The sequence below is a fragment of the Chelon labrosus genome (genome assembly GCF_963514085.1).
Source record: "Chelon labrosus genome assembly, chromosome: 18".
Taxonomy (NCBI): Eukaryota; Metazoa; Chordata; class Actinopteri; order Mugiliformes; family Mugilidae; genus Chelon; species Chelon labrosus.
Genome location: NC_140351.1, coordinates 18628805 through 18643101, shown reverse-complemented (window position 1 = coordinate 18643101; position 14297 = coordinate 18628805). Strand labels below are relative to the sequence as shown.

At 42.9% G+C, this 14297-nt stretch overlaps 1 protein-coding gene across 1 annotated transcript; it reads left to right on the top strand.

The window, feature by feature from the left end:
• The first annotated feature begins 1687 nt into the window (after positions 1-1687).
• Positions 1688-13089, top strand: dlec1 (DLEC1 cilia and flagella associated protein). The gene is made up of 38 exons (XM_084566720.1): positions 1688-1889; positions 1968-2108; positions 2203-2359; positions 2492-2605; positions 2703-2887; positions 3282-3490; positions 4088-4175; positions 4276-4363; positions 4662-4835; positions 4940-5076; positions 5201-5293; positions 5759-5849; positions 5939-6107; positions 6421-6607; positions 6695-6774; positions 6971-7133; positions 7235-7331; positions 7455-7585; positions 7697-7858; positions 7987-8117; positions 8276-8426; positions 8557-8673; positions 8851-8972; positions 9091-9273; positions 9359-9426; positions 9514-9665; positions 9785-9900; positions 10011-10081; positions 10423-10643; positions 10761-10916; positions 11016-11138; positions 11257-11351; positions 11503-11590; positions 11707-11904; positions 11996-12157; positions 12235-12385; positions 12519-12636; positions 12723-13089. Exons 1-38 carry the CDS (start codon positions 1806-1808, stop codon positions 12847-12849), a joined length of 5100 nt encoding a protein of 1699 aa, XP_084422846.1. The 5' UTR covers positions 1688-1805; the 3' UTR covers positions 12850-13089.
• Positions 13090-14297: the final 1208 nt, after the last annotated feature.

Sequence of the window (14297 nt, the reverse complement as noted above, 5' to 3'; positions counted from 1 at the left end):
TTGGCCCAGTCCAGTACAGACTTGCCATGTGTTGTGCGTTGTGTGCTCTTGCTTCTCACCTCCTTTTCACTTGAGTAATCATCACTCCACCTTAGACCATCTCTGCAGGTCTGTAGAGTATGTAGACCTACTGACAGTGGCTGATAGCATCAATCCTTAGCAGAAAGTTCAACTCAGTGCATGGATGAGCGCACGGAAATATGTGCTATGTGCAAGATAAATTAAATATTATAAAGCAGATTTAGTTCATCTACAAATTGTGAATGCAAACATTCTCTTTCTGGTTGACGGCCTGTCATCAAAGAGATTTTTTTGTGTAGCTAATATTGCAGGACACTTTGAAGAATCTTTGGATCCACAGACTCCTGTACACTGCTGGAATGTAATACACAAGAGCTTCGACAGATCCCTCTTTGTGCCTCTCTATTATCAGTGTCTGCCAGCTTGTTCCGTCCTATGGACCCTTGTGCTCTGGGCAAGTCTTGTGGGAAAAAAAAGCCTGGGCAAACCACGAGGGGGTACAAAGCGAGCTCAACAGTTGCCTCTTTGAGAATCCCACTTGAGCATGGCGTGAGCTGATCAACACAGTCAAGGATTTTGTTTTGGATTGAATCCCGGGCCGCCTCATTGAAAGCTATATGTTTTTAAATGGACCTTGTTTCCGTGCAGGAACAGCAATTCTTGCGTAAGACATCAGACTGGTTGGACTCTCTGCTTTGACAAACACTTTGCATGACATAACTGGCTAAAAGCATCTGTCTTTTTCAGTTCCTGTTTGTGTTTCTGCCATTGTACAAGAACAACAGTCCATTATTTCTAGGCACCATGGAAATGCACTAGTATGTAACAAATACAAAGCCACACCTATGACAGAACAGCTTGCAGGTGTGACTGTGACGCGTTTCAAATCATTTTGTACGTTAGATGGTGCACAAAATCAGTAATATTTAGTGATTTAACAATATACTAATTGACAATAATTCATTAATTATTGTCAGTGCATTTATTAAATATAGAATGAGTGTGAATTTGAAATCGCTGAAGTTTAAGTGATTACCTCAGTGTATATCCATCTGATTGCTGAGTAAACAAAAAATTCTTTTTGTTTGTTTTTGTTGCTGCACAAAACACAATCAACACACAGAATAAGCATACTGATATGTCGAACAAAGAAAGGGAAATTAATGATTAAAAAAAAAAATCCCATTAATAGACAGGAGTAATAACAGATCACATTACAAAAAAATGTGTTTTTTATAATTAGCATATTTCATACTATCCAGACAACATTTGATCCTCTTTAGTGTAACAAAGGAAACGTGTTAGGTGTCTTTTGCCTCATTGTGGTTTATAATGCGTGGTCTCTGCTGTGCTTGACTCTCGCCACAATGGAAAAAAAAAAATAAAATAAAAAAAATGCTAGAAAGGATGTGCGTTTTTTTTTTTTTTTTTTTTTTTTTTTACTTATTTATTTATTTAAAGTTAACACCGTAACTATGGGAGGCACAATAAAATAATAAAACTTTTTCTTCCCAGTGTGGAATGGGAATTTGTCGTTATGGCAACCGTACACAAACAGCTGGCAACGGCTGACAAGCAGAGAGGATTTCAGTTCAGAGACGTTGTAGTTGGGTTATATGAATGACGCTTCCTAACGCTGCATGTCTGTCACTTTTTATAACTTTAGTTGTTCATAAATTGTGCGTTTAAAAGTTTTCCCCGCTAACTCATAACTAGCTTTTAGCAAATAGCTAAGTTAGCATTAGCTACACGACGGTTGCTAAAGGCTATAGCCTCTCTAAACTATGATGGAGGACCAAGAGACGAGACATAGTTACGGGTTTGACCCGTCTGTGAACAGCCACAGGCCCGCGTCGGGAAAATCACAGGTATACCTTTGAAAATATCCAGAAAATATCAATAACATAACTTCCACTATAAGCTGCTATTTATGCTTTCAATGTCAGGAAATTTCTCACGTATTGGCGAGCATTTTCAAGGACCGTTACTCAAAGGACATCATTGGAAAAGACACTTTGTCTAATCTCGTCAAGACAAAGAATAGACGAAGCAGCTACCATGACAGATATGTTGCAGAGCTTCAGCAGGTAAACAGACACTGTCAGTGACAATGCGAACACTATGCTGTCAGACAAAAAAAAATAATATATCAGCATTGTGTTAACCTTTGCAATTATTTAGGCTCACGGTGAATATGACAAGCGTATGAAAGAGGCAGACATGCTGGAGAGTCACATCATTCAGGCCAGAGATTGGGCTGCAGCCATAGAAAACCAGGCCTATGAGAAAATCAGGGAGAAGATCGGAGATGTTCCTGAGCACCAGAGCCTCTTTACAGGTGAGATTATATCTTATACTAATGCTTTTTTAAGTGAGCTGTAACTGTCTACTGCTGTTTATTTACTTTAAAAACACTGCACCGGGTATGTGTATTACTCTGTTAGATATCATTTCTTGTGTATATTTTCAGTCGAAGAAGCCTTTTCCACCTGTGTCGATGGAGATCTTCTCCAAAAGAACAACCTGATCTCTCCCCAGGACTACTTACCCACACAAAAACCACAAGTACGAGCACCAGCACCAGGTACACGAACCTCTTTTATTCTCACCATAAATTATAAACGACAAGTGTGTTGTGACTGAATATTCCACTTAACCTTTTTACTTGTCATGTGTGACAGTTAAATCAAATCCGGCCAAACCCACCATCAGCTATGCCATGCATGTGTCCCGGGAGCCTCAGGATGATGGTTATACGCTGATTCCCAGCCCAGAAAGAACCGTCTTAGAAATGAATGAGTTAGATTGCAGCCTGACCTTTGAATCCAGCTCAGATACGCCGCAGCAGAAAAAAACTACCAGCGAGGTGAGGAGGATGGGAGCCTCATACGTTATGCTGATAACAGCTATTTAGAGTGATACTTTAGGTGCTGCTATTACAAACACTGCAAGAAAATATAATTTCTTTTGTGCTACTAGAAGAGGAGACACTATATTAATGAATCTGTAGAGTCAATTACAATCTAAAATATTAATGAGCACAATAAAAAGAGTTCATAAACAATGGAAAAAACTATTCATCTGTCCAAACAGGACATAAAAAGAACATGATTAAAATGTGTTCCTCTGTTTTTTGGGAACTGACAGATGGGAAGCGTGGAGGAGGGAGGCTTGATTACATCACTGCACTATAAACACAATATAAAAATCGTTATTGCCGTTCATCAGTTACCTTCCATGTGTCTCAGAAGCCAAGCCAGGCCAGACCGAGACCAAAGTGGAAAGATGAGCCAAGCGCCAAGGATCGAGCCGAGGCGCTGGAGAAACTTCAGAAGCTGAAAGATCGACACAGCTTCCTACGCAACCGACGCTTCCTTCCTCCGAGTGCACAGCGGGGTGGCACGTCCCTCATACGGCCCAGAACCAAAGGGAAGACAGGGTATGAGAGGAAAGGCAGCGAGGAGCAAAAGTAACACAGTGACTTGAGAATAAAAAGGCTTTATTAATAGTTTCCTAGCAAATGCTTATTAATATGCCGTAGAATAGCAAATATGATAAAGGCAGGGTATTAATGTAGTGGGTCACACATAAAAAATTGTCTGTGAAATATGATAAGCTTAGGACAGACAATCCGTCTTTCATACCAGCAGCAAACAGGAGTGTCCAGTGCAAACATCTGCATAGCCTTTGTGCCAAAGCATGGACATGTAAGTTGATCCTCTAAATGTTTTGTGATTTCACATACAGTACCTCTCCCAGGCTGTGTACATATCAGACTTTTGCTTCTGAGGCTATTTAGGCCATTTTTCTCACCACATCAATAATTCTCTGAATAATTTCTCTTTTCATCTGAGAAAATTACGTCCCAGATCTTCTACAGTTTAGACTTCTAAAATACATATAGGAGACAGACATCCGGAACTACACATCTTGTGATCTGAGAGCCAAGTATGCAATAATAATTACAGGCTGACTCATATTTTGCTTTACTTCCTGTAAGGCTGTTTTATACTGAACTCGCAGACTACTCAGATGTTGTTGTGTTTGTGCTCTTTCTCCTTGAAAGCCCCACTGATGATGAGCCTGCCCCAGTCTTCCTAGCAAACCCTTCGCTGGTGGTTTTTACCGACTACAGCGTGGGACATGTCTATGAGGTGTGTTTTTGCGATTCCTTCAGAACAATTAGAACCAGACAGGGCCCAGAAGAAAGAAATGTGAAGAAAGATGACAGTAACATTTCCTGTCCTGATTCAGACTACACTGGAGCTGAAAAATGTGACTTCTTCAAGCCGCCATGTCAGAGTCATCCCTCCTACTACTCCGTACTTCTCTATTGGTCTGGGTGAGCTTCTTTTAGTTTCATAATTGTGTTACAGAGCAAGCATCCTTACGCCCAATGATGTGTTGAAATCATCTAGCGTGCGCAATGTCAGTGACTGTACTCCAAAGGAATGATGGAAAGTTCAGTCAAATGAAGTCAGGCATCTCTGGAATGCGATGTGGGTTTTTTAGATTTTTCTTGTTTGCTACAGCTGTTCTGTTTGTGATTATTAGCACCACCTGCTGTCGGAAAAATAATTGCACCCATTTGAATCTAGATTTATATAGCATTAACTTAAGACTCTGGTATGTTTTGACAGGGAGATTCCCTAGTGACGGTGGCATTGTTGCCCCCGGGTTGAGCTGTAAGTATGTGCTGCGTTTTGCTCCGGACTCTTTAGCCAACTACAAGGATTTTATAGTGGTTGAGACTCAAGCTGAGCACGTGCTTGTGGTGCCCATTGAGGCATGGCGACCGCCTCCTGTACTCACCTGTAAGTCTCATTATAATCCACCAAACGTACTTGTCGTTGTTTTCCACATCAGTGTACTTTTTGACCATGCACTGTTGACGTGCTTCCTCCTAATTGTTATTCAGTACCAAGAGTTCTGGACTGTGGTTACTGTCTGATTGGTGGAGTTAAGTTGGTTGAGTTCCTGTGCCAAAATGTGGGTCTCAGCAGCGGGACCTTTTGCATCATCCCCAAGAACCAGTGGCCAGCCTCAAATCTTAGGGTAAAAATGTCTTTGACACATCACCTGTATCTGGAATGATCACAAATATAGTAACTGTGACTTTATCATGAAAAAAACGAATCAGTCACAGTCATGTGCTTCATTTGTCTCTTTCTTTTTTTAGTCTGTGACCAGAACATGTTTTTCTGAGCAGCAACCCTTTGCGGTCAGTCCCTCCCTGTTTGTGTTGCAGCCAGGAGAGGCCACTGTAGTGGAGGTGAGTCAGTTATAGACACATATTTAAATTTAGACTGTTATACACCAATCACGAACCGGTGAAGTGAATAACATTGATGATCTTATTACAGTGTAAAGGTCTTTTTGGAAACCGGAGTCCTGGCATTCATGTGGATGTTACTTTAATATGTACCACCACCTTAGCTGGTGCTTGTCAGAGTCCCTCATGTCATTCCACTTGTCTGTTTATGTGTTATTCACTTGACCAGTGATTATGACTAAATAGTGACAATGTTGTGGATGGTTGGTCTGTAGCTGCTTTACTTCATATATTTGTTTTATTTGACATCAGCAGTAAGATTTTATATTATTTAAAGCAGAGGAATCTGTTACAATCCAGTTTTTTATTTTTCGTTTTTAATCAGCTGATCGTGTGGTTAGAAATCCAGTCCCATAAATGCTTTGTGTGTTTTAAATGTGTGTGTGTGTGTGTGTGCGTTGGCAGGTGGTTTTCTTTCCCACCACTGCAGAGAAGAGCTGTCAGGTCTTCACTGTTGTCTGTGACAACTGCCAGGTGAAAGACATTTCCATTGAAGGTGAATCTTTGGAGAAGAGTCGTCAGTAGTTTTACACTATCATGGATTAATTTGTCCTTTAATGTAAGGTTGAATGATGTGTGTCCCAGGTGAGGGCCAACTGCTCGCACTTGAGCTTGTGTCCATATCTGGGGAGGAGGAGGAGGAGCCTCTTGTGGTTGGAGAGGTGCGCGACCTCACCGCAGACCACTTTGTCCGCTTCAGCCCGTGTAACCCTCACTCTGTTCAACAGAAGAAGCTGGTCATCAGAAACAATGTGTAAGCTTCTCATCTTCAAATATCATCACCATGAAGAATAACAAGACAAAGTACTAAACAAGGACAAACATCATTAATGTGCTTTTTAAGTCATTGGATGACATGTTGTGTTGGCAGACTCAACTCTTTAACTCAACTAATGAGATTCAAGTCCAAGTGCTGGCAGTATTCACATACTTGAAAAACCTAAATGCTGATTGGCTCTAAAACTCACAGAAGCTTCTCTTTTCCTGACCCTGTTCAGTGCACGTTTTTCTTCAGGAATCATTAAGTACCACATAACATTTGTCTTCTCCTTGTCTCCGGGTTGAAGCCACTTGGAGCTGCCTTTCCACTGGCAGATCATGAAGCCAAACCTGCACGCTCCAGGGGAAACTCTTGAATCTTCCCATGTCCACTTCCACCTGGCGTCTGATGACATTTTTCACGTCAGCCCAGCAACAGGCCTGTTGGCTCCCTGTCAGGACCAAGAGTTTCTGTTGACCTTCTCTCCTAAAGAGGTAGAAAAGACTCTGAAAACACGAATAAGGAGTTTATTACAATGTTTTAAAACTGCCCTTTCTACTGAGAATATGTGTTTTCTTAAGGTGAAGGATTATCACAGTGTCTGTCACTTAGTCCTGAGGGACATCCCTGAGCTGCCACCACCAGTTCCTAGTGACACCAGGTGAAGTTATTAGCATGTATACAGAGAGACATGTTTTCTGTAAATATAAAAAAAAATCAAAACACATGGTTGTCACCGACAGACAGAAGTCTGACATCTCATGTGGTGTTTACCAAACAGATCCTCCTCTGGCTTATATAGTTTTAATCCAACAGAGTGCTGAATTGTGTTTTTGTGTGTGTGGGTGGGGATCTAGTGTCCTTCAGCCTGTGCAGGCTGGCTCCAAGGTAAGCAGTGTTATCATCACGGAGATAGAGGTAAAGGGGTCAACGGAGCCGTACCAGATCCTGCTGGAGCCCTACGCTCTCATAATCCCCGGAGAGATTTTTATTCACACGGCCACTCGCAGGCAGTTCAAGGTCATTTGAGACCCTTTGTCCTTTTGTTAACTGTGATTGAAAGATTTCTATCAAATCATTGCGTGCCACAGTCATGAATGGTGTTTTCTGTCTGGCATCAGATGTGGAACCACAGCAAGACTTTCATCTCGTTTCAATGGGAAAGGGTGAACACCAGCTACCACACAATAGAAGTGGAGCCATCTACTGGCAGAATAGGTGTGTCGCACAGTAAATGTGAAATTCATTTAGGTTTGTGTAAAATGTAAACGTGAGGTTACATTTTACACCATTGAAATGTAACCGTTTGACCGATTCTTCTGACTTCTATCGCGCATCCAGAGGAGAACGAGTGTTTGGATTTTGATCTTGTGGTGACTGGAGGGAAACCAGAGAAGCTTGTCACCAGTTTGGTTTGCCTCGTACAACACTGCCACGAGCCCGTCACTTTGCCAGTAGAAGTCTCCTTCAAAGTAAGATCAAACCACATCATAAAAATTCACCTTAATAATTTGCTGCTGTGACGTTCTTGAGTATTATTTGTCTGTAAGCTGAGATCTCTTTATGCCTCTGGTGTTGAATAGGGTCCTGTAGTAACTGTAAGTGTTCCCTTTGTGGATTTTGGACTCATGAGGCTTGGGGAGCAGACTCAGACCACCCTGCTACTCACCAACAACACCCTGCTGGAAGCCTCCTGGATGCTGGAGGAAAGGTTTGATAATCAGCAGGACCCCAAAGACACACAGGTAGAGTGGATTATTATCACAACACACCTGTGACAACAAGACATGAAAGACAGACTTGTGTTTGTAGCACGTTGGAGTTTATTATTTGACATGCTATGACTCTGTCCGTACTCTGTGTTGGTGCTTAGATCCTTGTGGAGCCATGCAGAGGGGTGCTGCCCCCCTTGGCTTCTGGCACTGTTGACATGCTCTTTAGGCCGCATTCCTGCCAGCAGGTTGAAACAGTGCTGGAGCTGACTGTAGAGAATGGAACAGGATGGTGAGGACACACATTAAAGCGTTGTCTCCTTCTTCGTTTTTCTGGGATTCAGGGTCTGTCACTTAGTCCATGGGCCCCAGCTGTGACGACAGTGATATAGCGGAAAAGAGGTGTCACTCTGTTGATAACCTGTAGCGCTGCTTTCATTTTCCTCACAGCCACCTGTCGATACAAGCAGATGTGCAGTCTCCTCAGGTGTGTCTGCTAAACTGCAAGCTGGTCCTCTCTGAGCTTTACGTTGGCGTTCCCACCACAGGCACCGTAACCCTTTTCAACCAGACTCTGCTGCCGTCACACTTCAGCTGGACGGTACGCTGCACTACTTTGAACCTGTCACTCTTTCAGAACATGATTTAGTAGTGTATTAAAAAGGAAGGAGAAGGTGAAACAATGTGGATCATCCAGTCTGCCCGTTTGCCATATCTGTTTCACCCAACAGGCCGAGCTCCAGGGTAAACAAGCTTCATGGTGCACGGCCAGTTTTGAGCCCTCGTCTGGTACTCTGGGACCTAATGCCAGCATGGACATCACCGTTAATTTTACTCCACACACAGATGTAAGCACCCGTTTTTAACTCACCTGATGTAACATTTTGTAACATCAAAGACTGAAGTCAAGGGCAGTGGGTTTACTTTTGATCTTGCGTCACTGATTCCTATCATGTTTTAAGATTAGGGCTGGGTTATAGGTTTAATATGTGATAATCCATCATCCTTTGTGTTTCTTTTTCTAGCTGGAACTGACTGAAGTGGTTGCTCTCTGTGAGGTTGAAGGGATGAAGTCCCCCCTTGTTGTTGGGATTGTTGGTTCCAAACCTAAGAAAATCAGTGTGTCCTACTCGCTGCCCAGTGTCTGGTAGCTACCTTGATTTAAAACCATGTTTTTAAAATCCCTCCATCTGCATTAACTCGGTGCATACATGTTAAGTATGCCGGTTTCACAGACTCAAACGGTTGCCTTTCTTTCTCTCCAGTTCCCCCCAAGATGACCAAAGCCCCTCAGCACTGGTACTTGACTTTGGAGATGTCACTTTGAAGCGAGCCAGCACCAAGCAGTTGCTGATAACCAATGAAACTGCTATCCCTGCCCCTTTTACATTAAAGGCAGAGTACTTCACCTGCCATGCCCCAAAGCCAAATAACCAGTCGGGGGAAAGGTAAGGAGCTAGCTCACTGACCTGAATAATGCATCAAAGAATACCTATACTGCAACAGAGCTGTAACACTGGCTGCATCGTCTAGGTCCTCGTATGTCCAGAATCCGCTTCACTCTGTTCAAGCTAAGAAAGTTGAACAAAAAGCCCATGAGGGTATGCTTTCCCTTTTAATCTATACTTTTAAAGTTAAGCGTGCTCTTCTGGTTGTGACTGTTTCTTAATGTCTTTGTCCATTGTCAGAGTTTGTTAGCAGCCTGCTGGGTCATGGAAAAGGCGCAGCATTCTTTGTCCTGCCAGACACAGGGACATTGGGACCATTTGAGACTCAGACTGTGGACGTGACTGCCTACACAGATATGTGGGGGGAATACAGAGATCAACTCGTATGCAAAGTATGATATTTATTTTATATAATGTGATGTAAGGGCTGCTTTGGACAATCCATCCTCTCTGCTTTGCCAAGCACTGACAAATTCAACCTCTTCAACCTCTCTCTGTTTTTGTGCTGCAGGTAGGAGAAGTCGAACCTACACTTGTACCGATTCAGATGACAGTGAAAGGATGTCCGCTCTACTTCCAGATGACTGGCCCTCGAGCAGATAACCAGAACCAAGGACCAATCATACGGTCTGTTCTTCAGTCCATTTATCCAATTAAATCTACTCTTATTTGCGTGTTTCGATGATGGAATTACATTTTCTTATCTTATTTAACGTTTCCCTTTGCATCCTTATTAGGTTTGGCACTCACGTGTCTGGAGGTGACACAGTGTCTCGTTCTCTTCGCATCAACAATCCCACCGTGTTCGGTAAGGTCATATTTCCTGTCTGTCGCAGCAGAAGGCACCGCTTTTCATTACAGGAATAAAAACACGGCAAAACGTCTGGTTTTATAATAGATTTGTAAGCTTATTAAAGACGTACTGGAAGAAGGAACCCTTCAGTTCTAACAATAGCTTTAGTCTGGCACCTTATTTGAGAGGTGCTTTATAAATAAAGTGTAACTTGATTTCTGAGATATTGGCCATATTCCTGGCACAGTCTGTCCCACTTATGATTGGCCTTTTATTTACTACAATTACTTTCATACAAGATCTCTTTTTATTTGTCTGGGGTTAATAACATCATATAATTATTTGCTTTGTGACAGACATTCGTATGGACTGGGAGACCTACAACATAGATCAGAATGACCGTAAACTGGTGGATCTTGTGGTGGCGTACGGAGACGTGTTCCCGCTTAAAGATGCTGCCGGCAATGAGGTGCTGAGTGGAGCGTTAAGGCTTTCTGATGGAAGCATTCAAACAGCGTGGGGAAAGACTCGCACCGCAGCCTCTGAGCGAACGAGCACATCTCGCCAAAGCGTGACAGTGAGTACAATAACCACAGCAACACAGATATATAAAAATCATCAAGTCTTCGTTTTCTGGAAGATTCAGTTTAACTCTTGCACTGCCTCAAACCCAGTGTTCTTCTGTCGGTTTCAGGATGGGGAAGAGGAGGAATTTATGTCAGAGGATGGGCATGAGGAGGAAGAGAAAACTTATCCTTCTCTTGTGAAGAAAAACCTAATCTCTGCCTACATCAGACCTCATATGGGCAACCTCTCAGATTACCCCTACTGCATCACACCACAACAGATAGTATGCTGATGAGATTTTAGCCACATGGTTGTATTTTACAACTTAAAAACATCTACTGCTTGATGTGGATTTCTTTCTTGCTGTTGTGTAAATCCTAAGGTGATTCCAGCAAAGAGCAGTGGAACTATCCATGTCTCTTTCACCCCTCTCATTCTGTCTGGGTCAGCTTGCAAGTCCACATGTGTAGGCTTTGCCCTGGGTTTCATGAGCCTAGACTCCAAGGTAGCATGACCAGTACATCAAACGCCATGTTTTGATATTATATCCTGGAAAAGGAAAACAGTAGATAACTCTGATGCAGCCTAAATTCCTTTACTGTATTCTTTGGTTTGTGTTACAGTTGGCTGCCTTTGTCCCGGGTAAAGTTGAAAGGACTCAGGGTTTGGATTTAGAGCCTGTCAGGATGGATCTACAAGCAGCCGTGAAGCCTGCAGTGTAAGCAATTACACAATTAATAGCAAATCGTGCTATTTATGACCCCCAGACACCTAATGCATCCAAGTTATGTTTTTAAATTGAAATGAGCTGAGGGTTAGGCAAAAGGAGCTCAGAGGTGGTCTGATTAAACTGCATATCTTGACTTTAGGCTGTTAGTGCAGATGGAGGAAGACGACGGGGTGCTGGAGTTTCATGCCTCGGTCGGTGATTTACTGAAGGCAGAGTCGGACGGGGAGGTAGGTCAGAGAAGTCTAAAACACTTATCTCCAGTGATCTGACATACTGCATGAGGTATAGATCCCAAGGGTGTGCAGAATTTCTGAGCAGTCAGTTATTTTATTTTTTTCGACAGCCAGTAGTGCGGGAGTTTGACATCACACGGACTTTCCAGCTGAAGAACACATCAGAGATGTCTCTGCACTTCAAACTGGGAACTCAGCCTCCTTTTTTAGTGCTCAAACCGCAACCTACGGCGCATAGCAGCAGATCCAGCAACCCTCCTACTGGGGACAGCCACTCTCTAGTGCTTAAACCTCAACACTGCATGCGGGTGAGATGAGGATAAGCATGGATATAGAAAAGTGTCACAACAGGTTTTGATCGGAAAGATGTTCTGTTATTATTTTCATGCCTTTTTCTAGGTGAAAGTGGCCTTCAACTGCTCCCTGCAGCTTCTGGACCATGTAGACCAGACAGACGAGGAAGCCTCTCCTGGGGTGAAGCTGATGCACGGTGCAAGAGGACAGAAGAAGCTGCGGTTCCAACAAAACCTCCTGATCCACTACAACAACAACAGCCTGCAGGTCAGAGACGACTCTTCATCTGAGTGTAAAGCAATTTGGACATAAAATATTCACAAAGTCTCCTTTCTTCTGTGCAGACTGTGCCTCTTTGTGCCGATTTGGTTCTTTCTACACTGCATCTGTCCGCTGACACCATCGACTTTGGGTTCTGCTACGTTGGTCAGACACACGCCAGAGAAGTCAAGCTCTGCAGCAATGGAGCCCACACGTACTGGAAATCACTTACAGGTAACCACAGAACCGTCAGTGTTGTAGTTCTCTGTGATGTCTACAAAAATGAGGCCCATAGCTTCAGCTATGATTTAAAATATTTTGTTTTTTTGCCACCCCTATAAATGATTGTGACTTTCTTTATATATAGAGTCAGGTGAAGGCGACTCCCATGTGTTCAGAGTTACACCAGATTTTGGGCTACTCAGATCCAAAGAGCTCCATGTCCCCAGCTGCAGCCAGTGGCTTCAGGTCAGCTTTACTCCCAGGTAAGAAACCAAATAAGAAAAAGCATTTAGCTTAAACTAACCAGAGCATGCTTCAGTATCAGATGTCTGCATGGAATGTGTTTCAGTGAGGACAGAGAGTACAGTGCCGTGGTGGTGGTCCAGTCTCCTGTGGTGAAGACACACCTCAAGCTGCAGCTCCAGGGAACAGGATCCTTTGACGAGTTGTACAGGTCAAGCTCTGCATCCTTATAACTTCTACTTCTCAGTGGGCGGCACCCACACATGTTCCTAATAAAAGCCTAAGCCTCCCACCAGTCAAGAGTCACTTGGATGAGAGGTGAACGTAACTCCAGCAAGTTCAGTTTGCCTTTGTTTTTTGCAATTTCACTGATAATCATGTTAATTGTTCAATTACACTTCAGTCCTTGAAAATAAAGAGATTGAATGTAAAAATGGTTGTAATTTCTAAATGTTTCCCCATATTTGGATGTGCATACCCTCAAATTAAAGCTTAAATACATTTGATATAACATATTTGAACTTAACAGTATTAATTTATGTGGACAGTGTTATCATCATGTAACAGAGGATGACTCAGAGCAATGCATTTCCCCTGAGAATTACAGCTTTCCTATAGAGTATACTGAATATAGGAAATCCACCATTTACAGGAAAGTTTGATCTGTACTATTTTTAGGTTTTCCCACGGCGCTCACTTCACTGCTATCTGACCGCTCACTGATCTTTAACACGTCAATAACGTTTGGCCCTGAGGGATACATGGATTTTTCTTAAGCAAATATCTTTAAGCAAAGCTTAAAGATAAAATGAGGAAGCATGCAAACATGTTCTTTCACACAAATATCTCAACTCCTTGTTCCAGCGCTGCAGGGAAAGCAAAGCATGTTTCAGTTCCCAAAACTCGAGGGGTACTCCCACTGTTGGCGTCAGAAAACAAAAGGCTCATCTCAGACCTGTAACCTATTTGCTCATGCATCATGCAAACCTTTTTTTTTAAATTACATAAAAGTGCCAGCGAAGTCTTACTGCTTTTCTCTGGAGGCCGCACGCACACACACACACACACACACACACACACACGCACGCACACACACACACACACACACACACACACACACACACACACACACACACACACACACACACATAAACAGCCTGGCATTGTTCATAACAGCTGCGTGCGCTGTTCATCTACAGGACTGTTTAGCAGTACAGGCATCTACAAGCACTGCAAATCCACAGAGAGATGCAAATGTCCAATTGATATTCATTGCACTCAAGCAGTCCTACACAGAGCATGTCTGATCACAATAAAAGCTGTGCTGTGTGGAACTAATACGAAGAGAGTGGTGCCGGTGCCAAGGTCAGTGAAGCGCTTGTTATTCCGATCATCAGGTCTAATATCCTGGAAAGAGGACACAGGGCTGCCTGGGGTTGTATTTTAGTGGCCATTATACTTTTTTTTTCTTTTGTTGCCGTGCACAGGTATCCTCTTTTCTAGGCCACACGATGCAAATGTGCAGCACTCAAATGAGGGATTAAAGTAACGCGGGAATGTGTGGATACGGTTCATCTCTGACTGAGTTGCAATAGGCGGGAAAGCGCTGACTGTTCATGACAAATATGATCAATGGGCTCTGTCACCGTCCATTAGTCTGGAGCTCACATCAGCGTAGCCT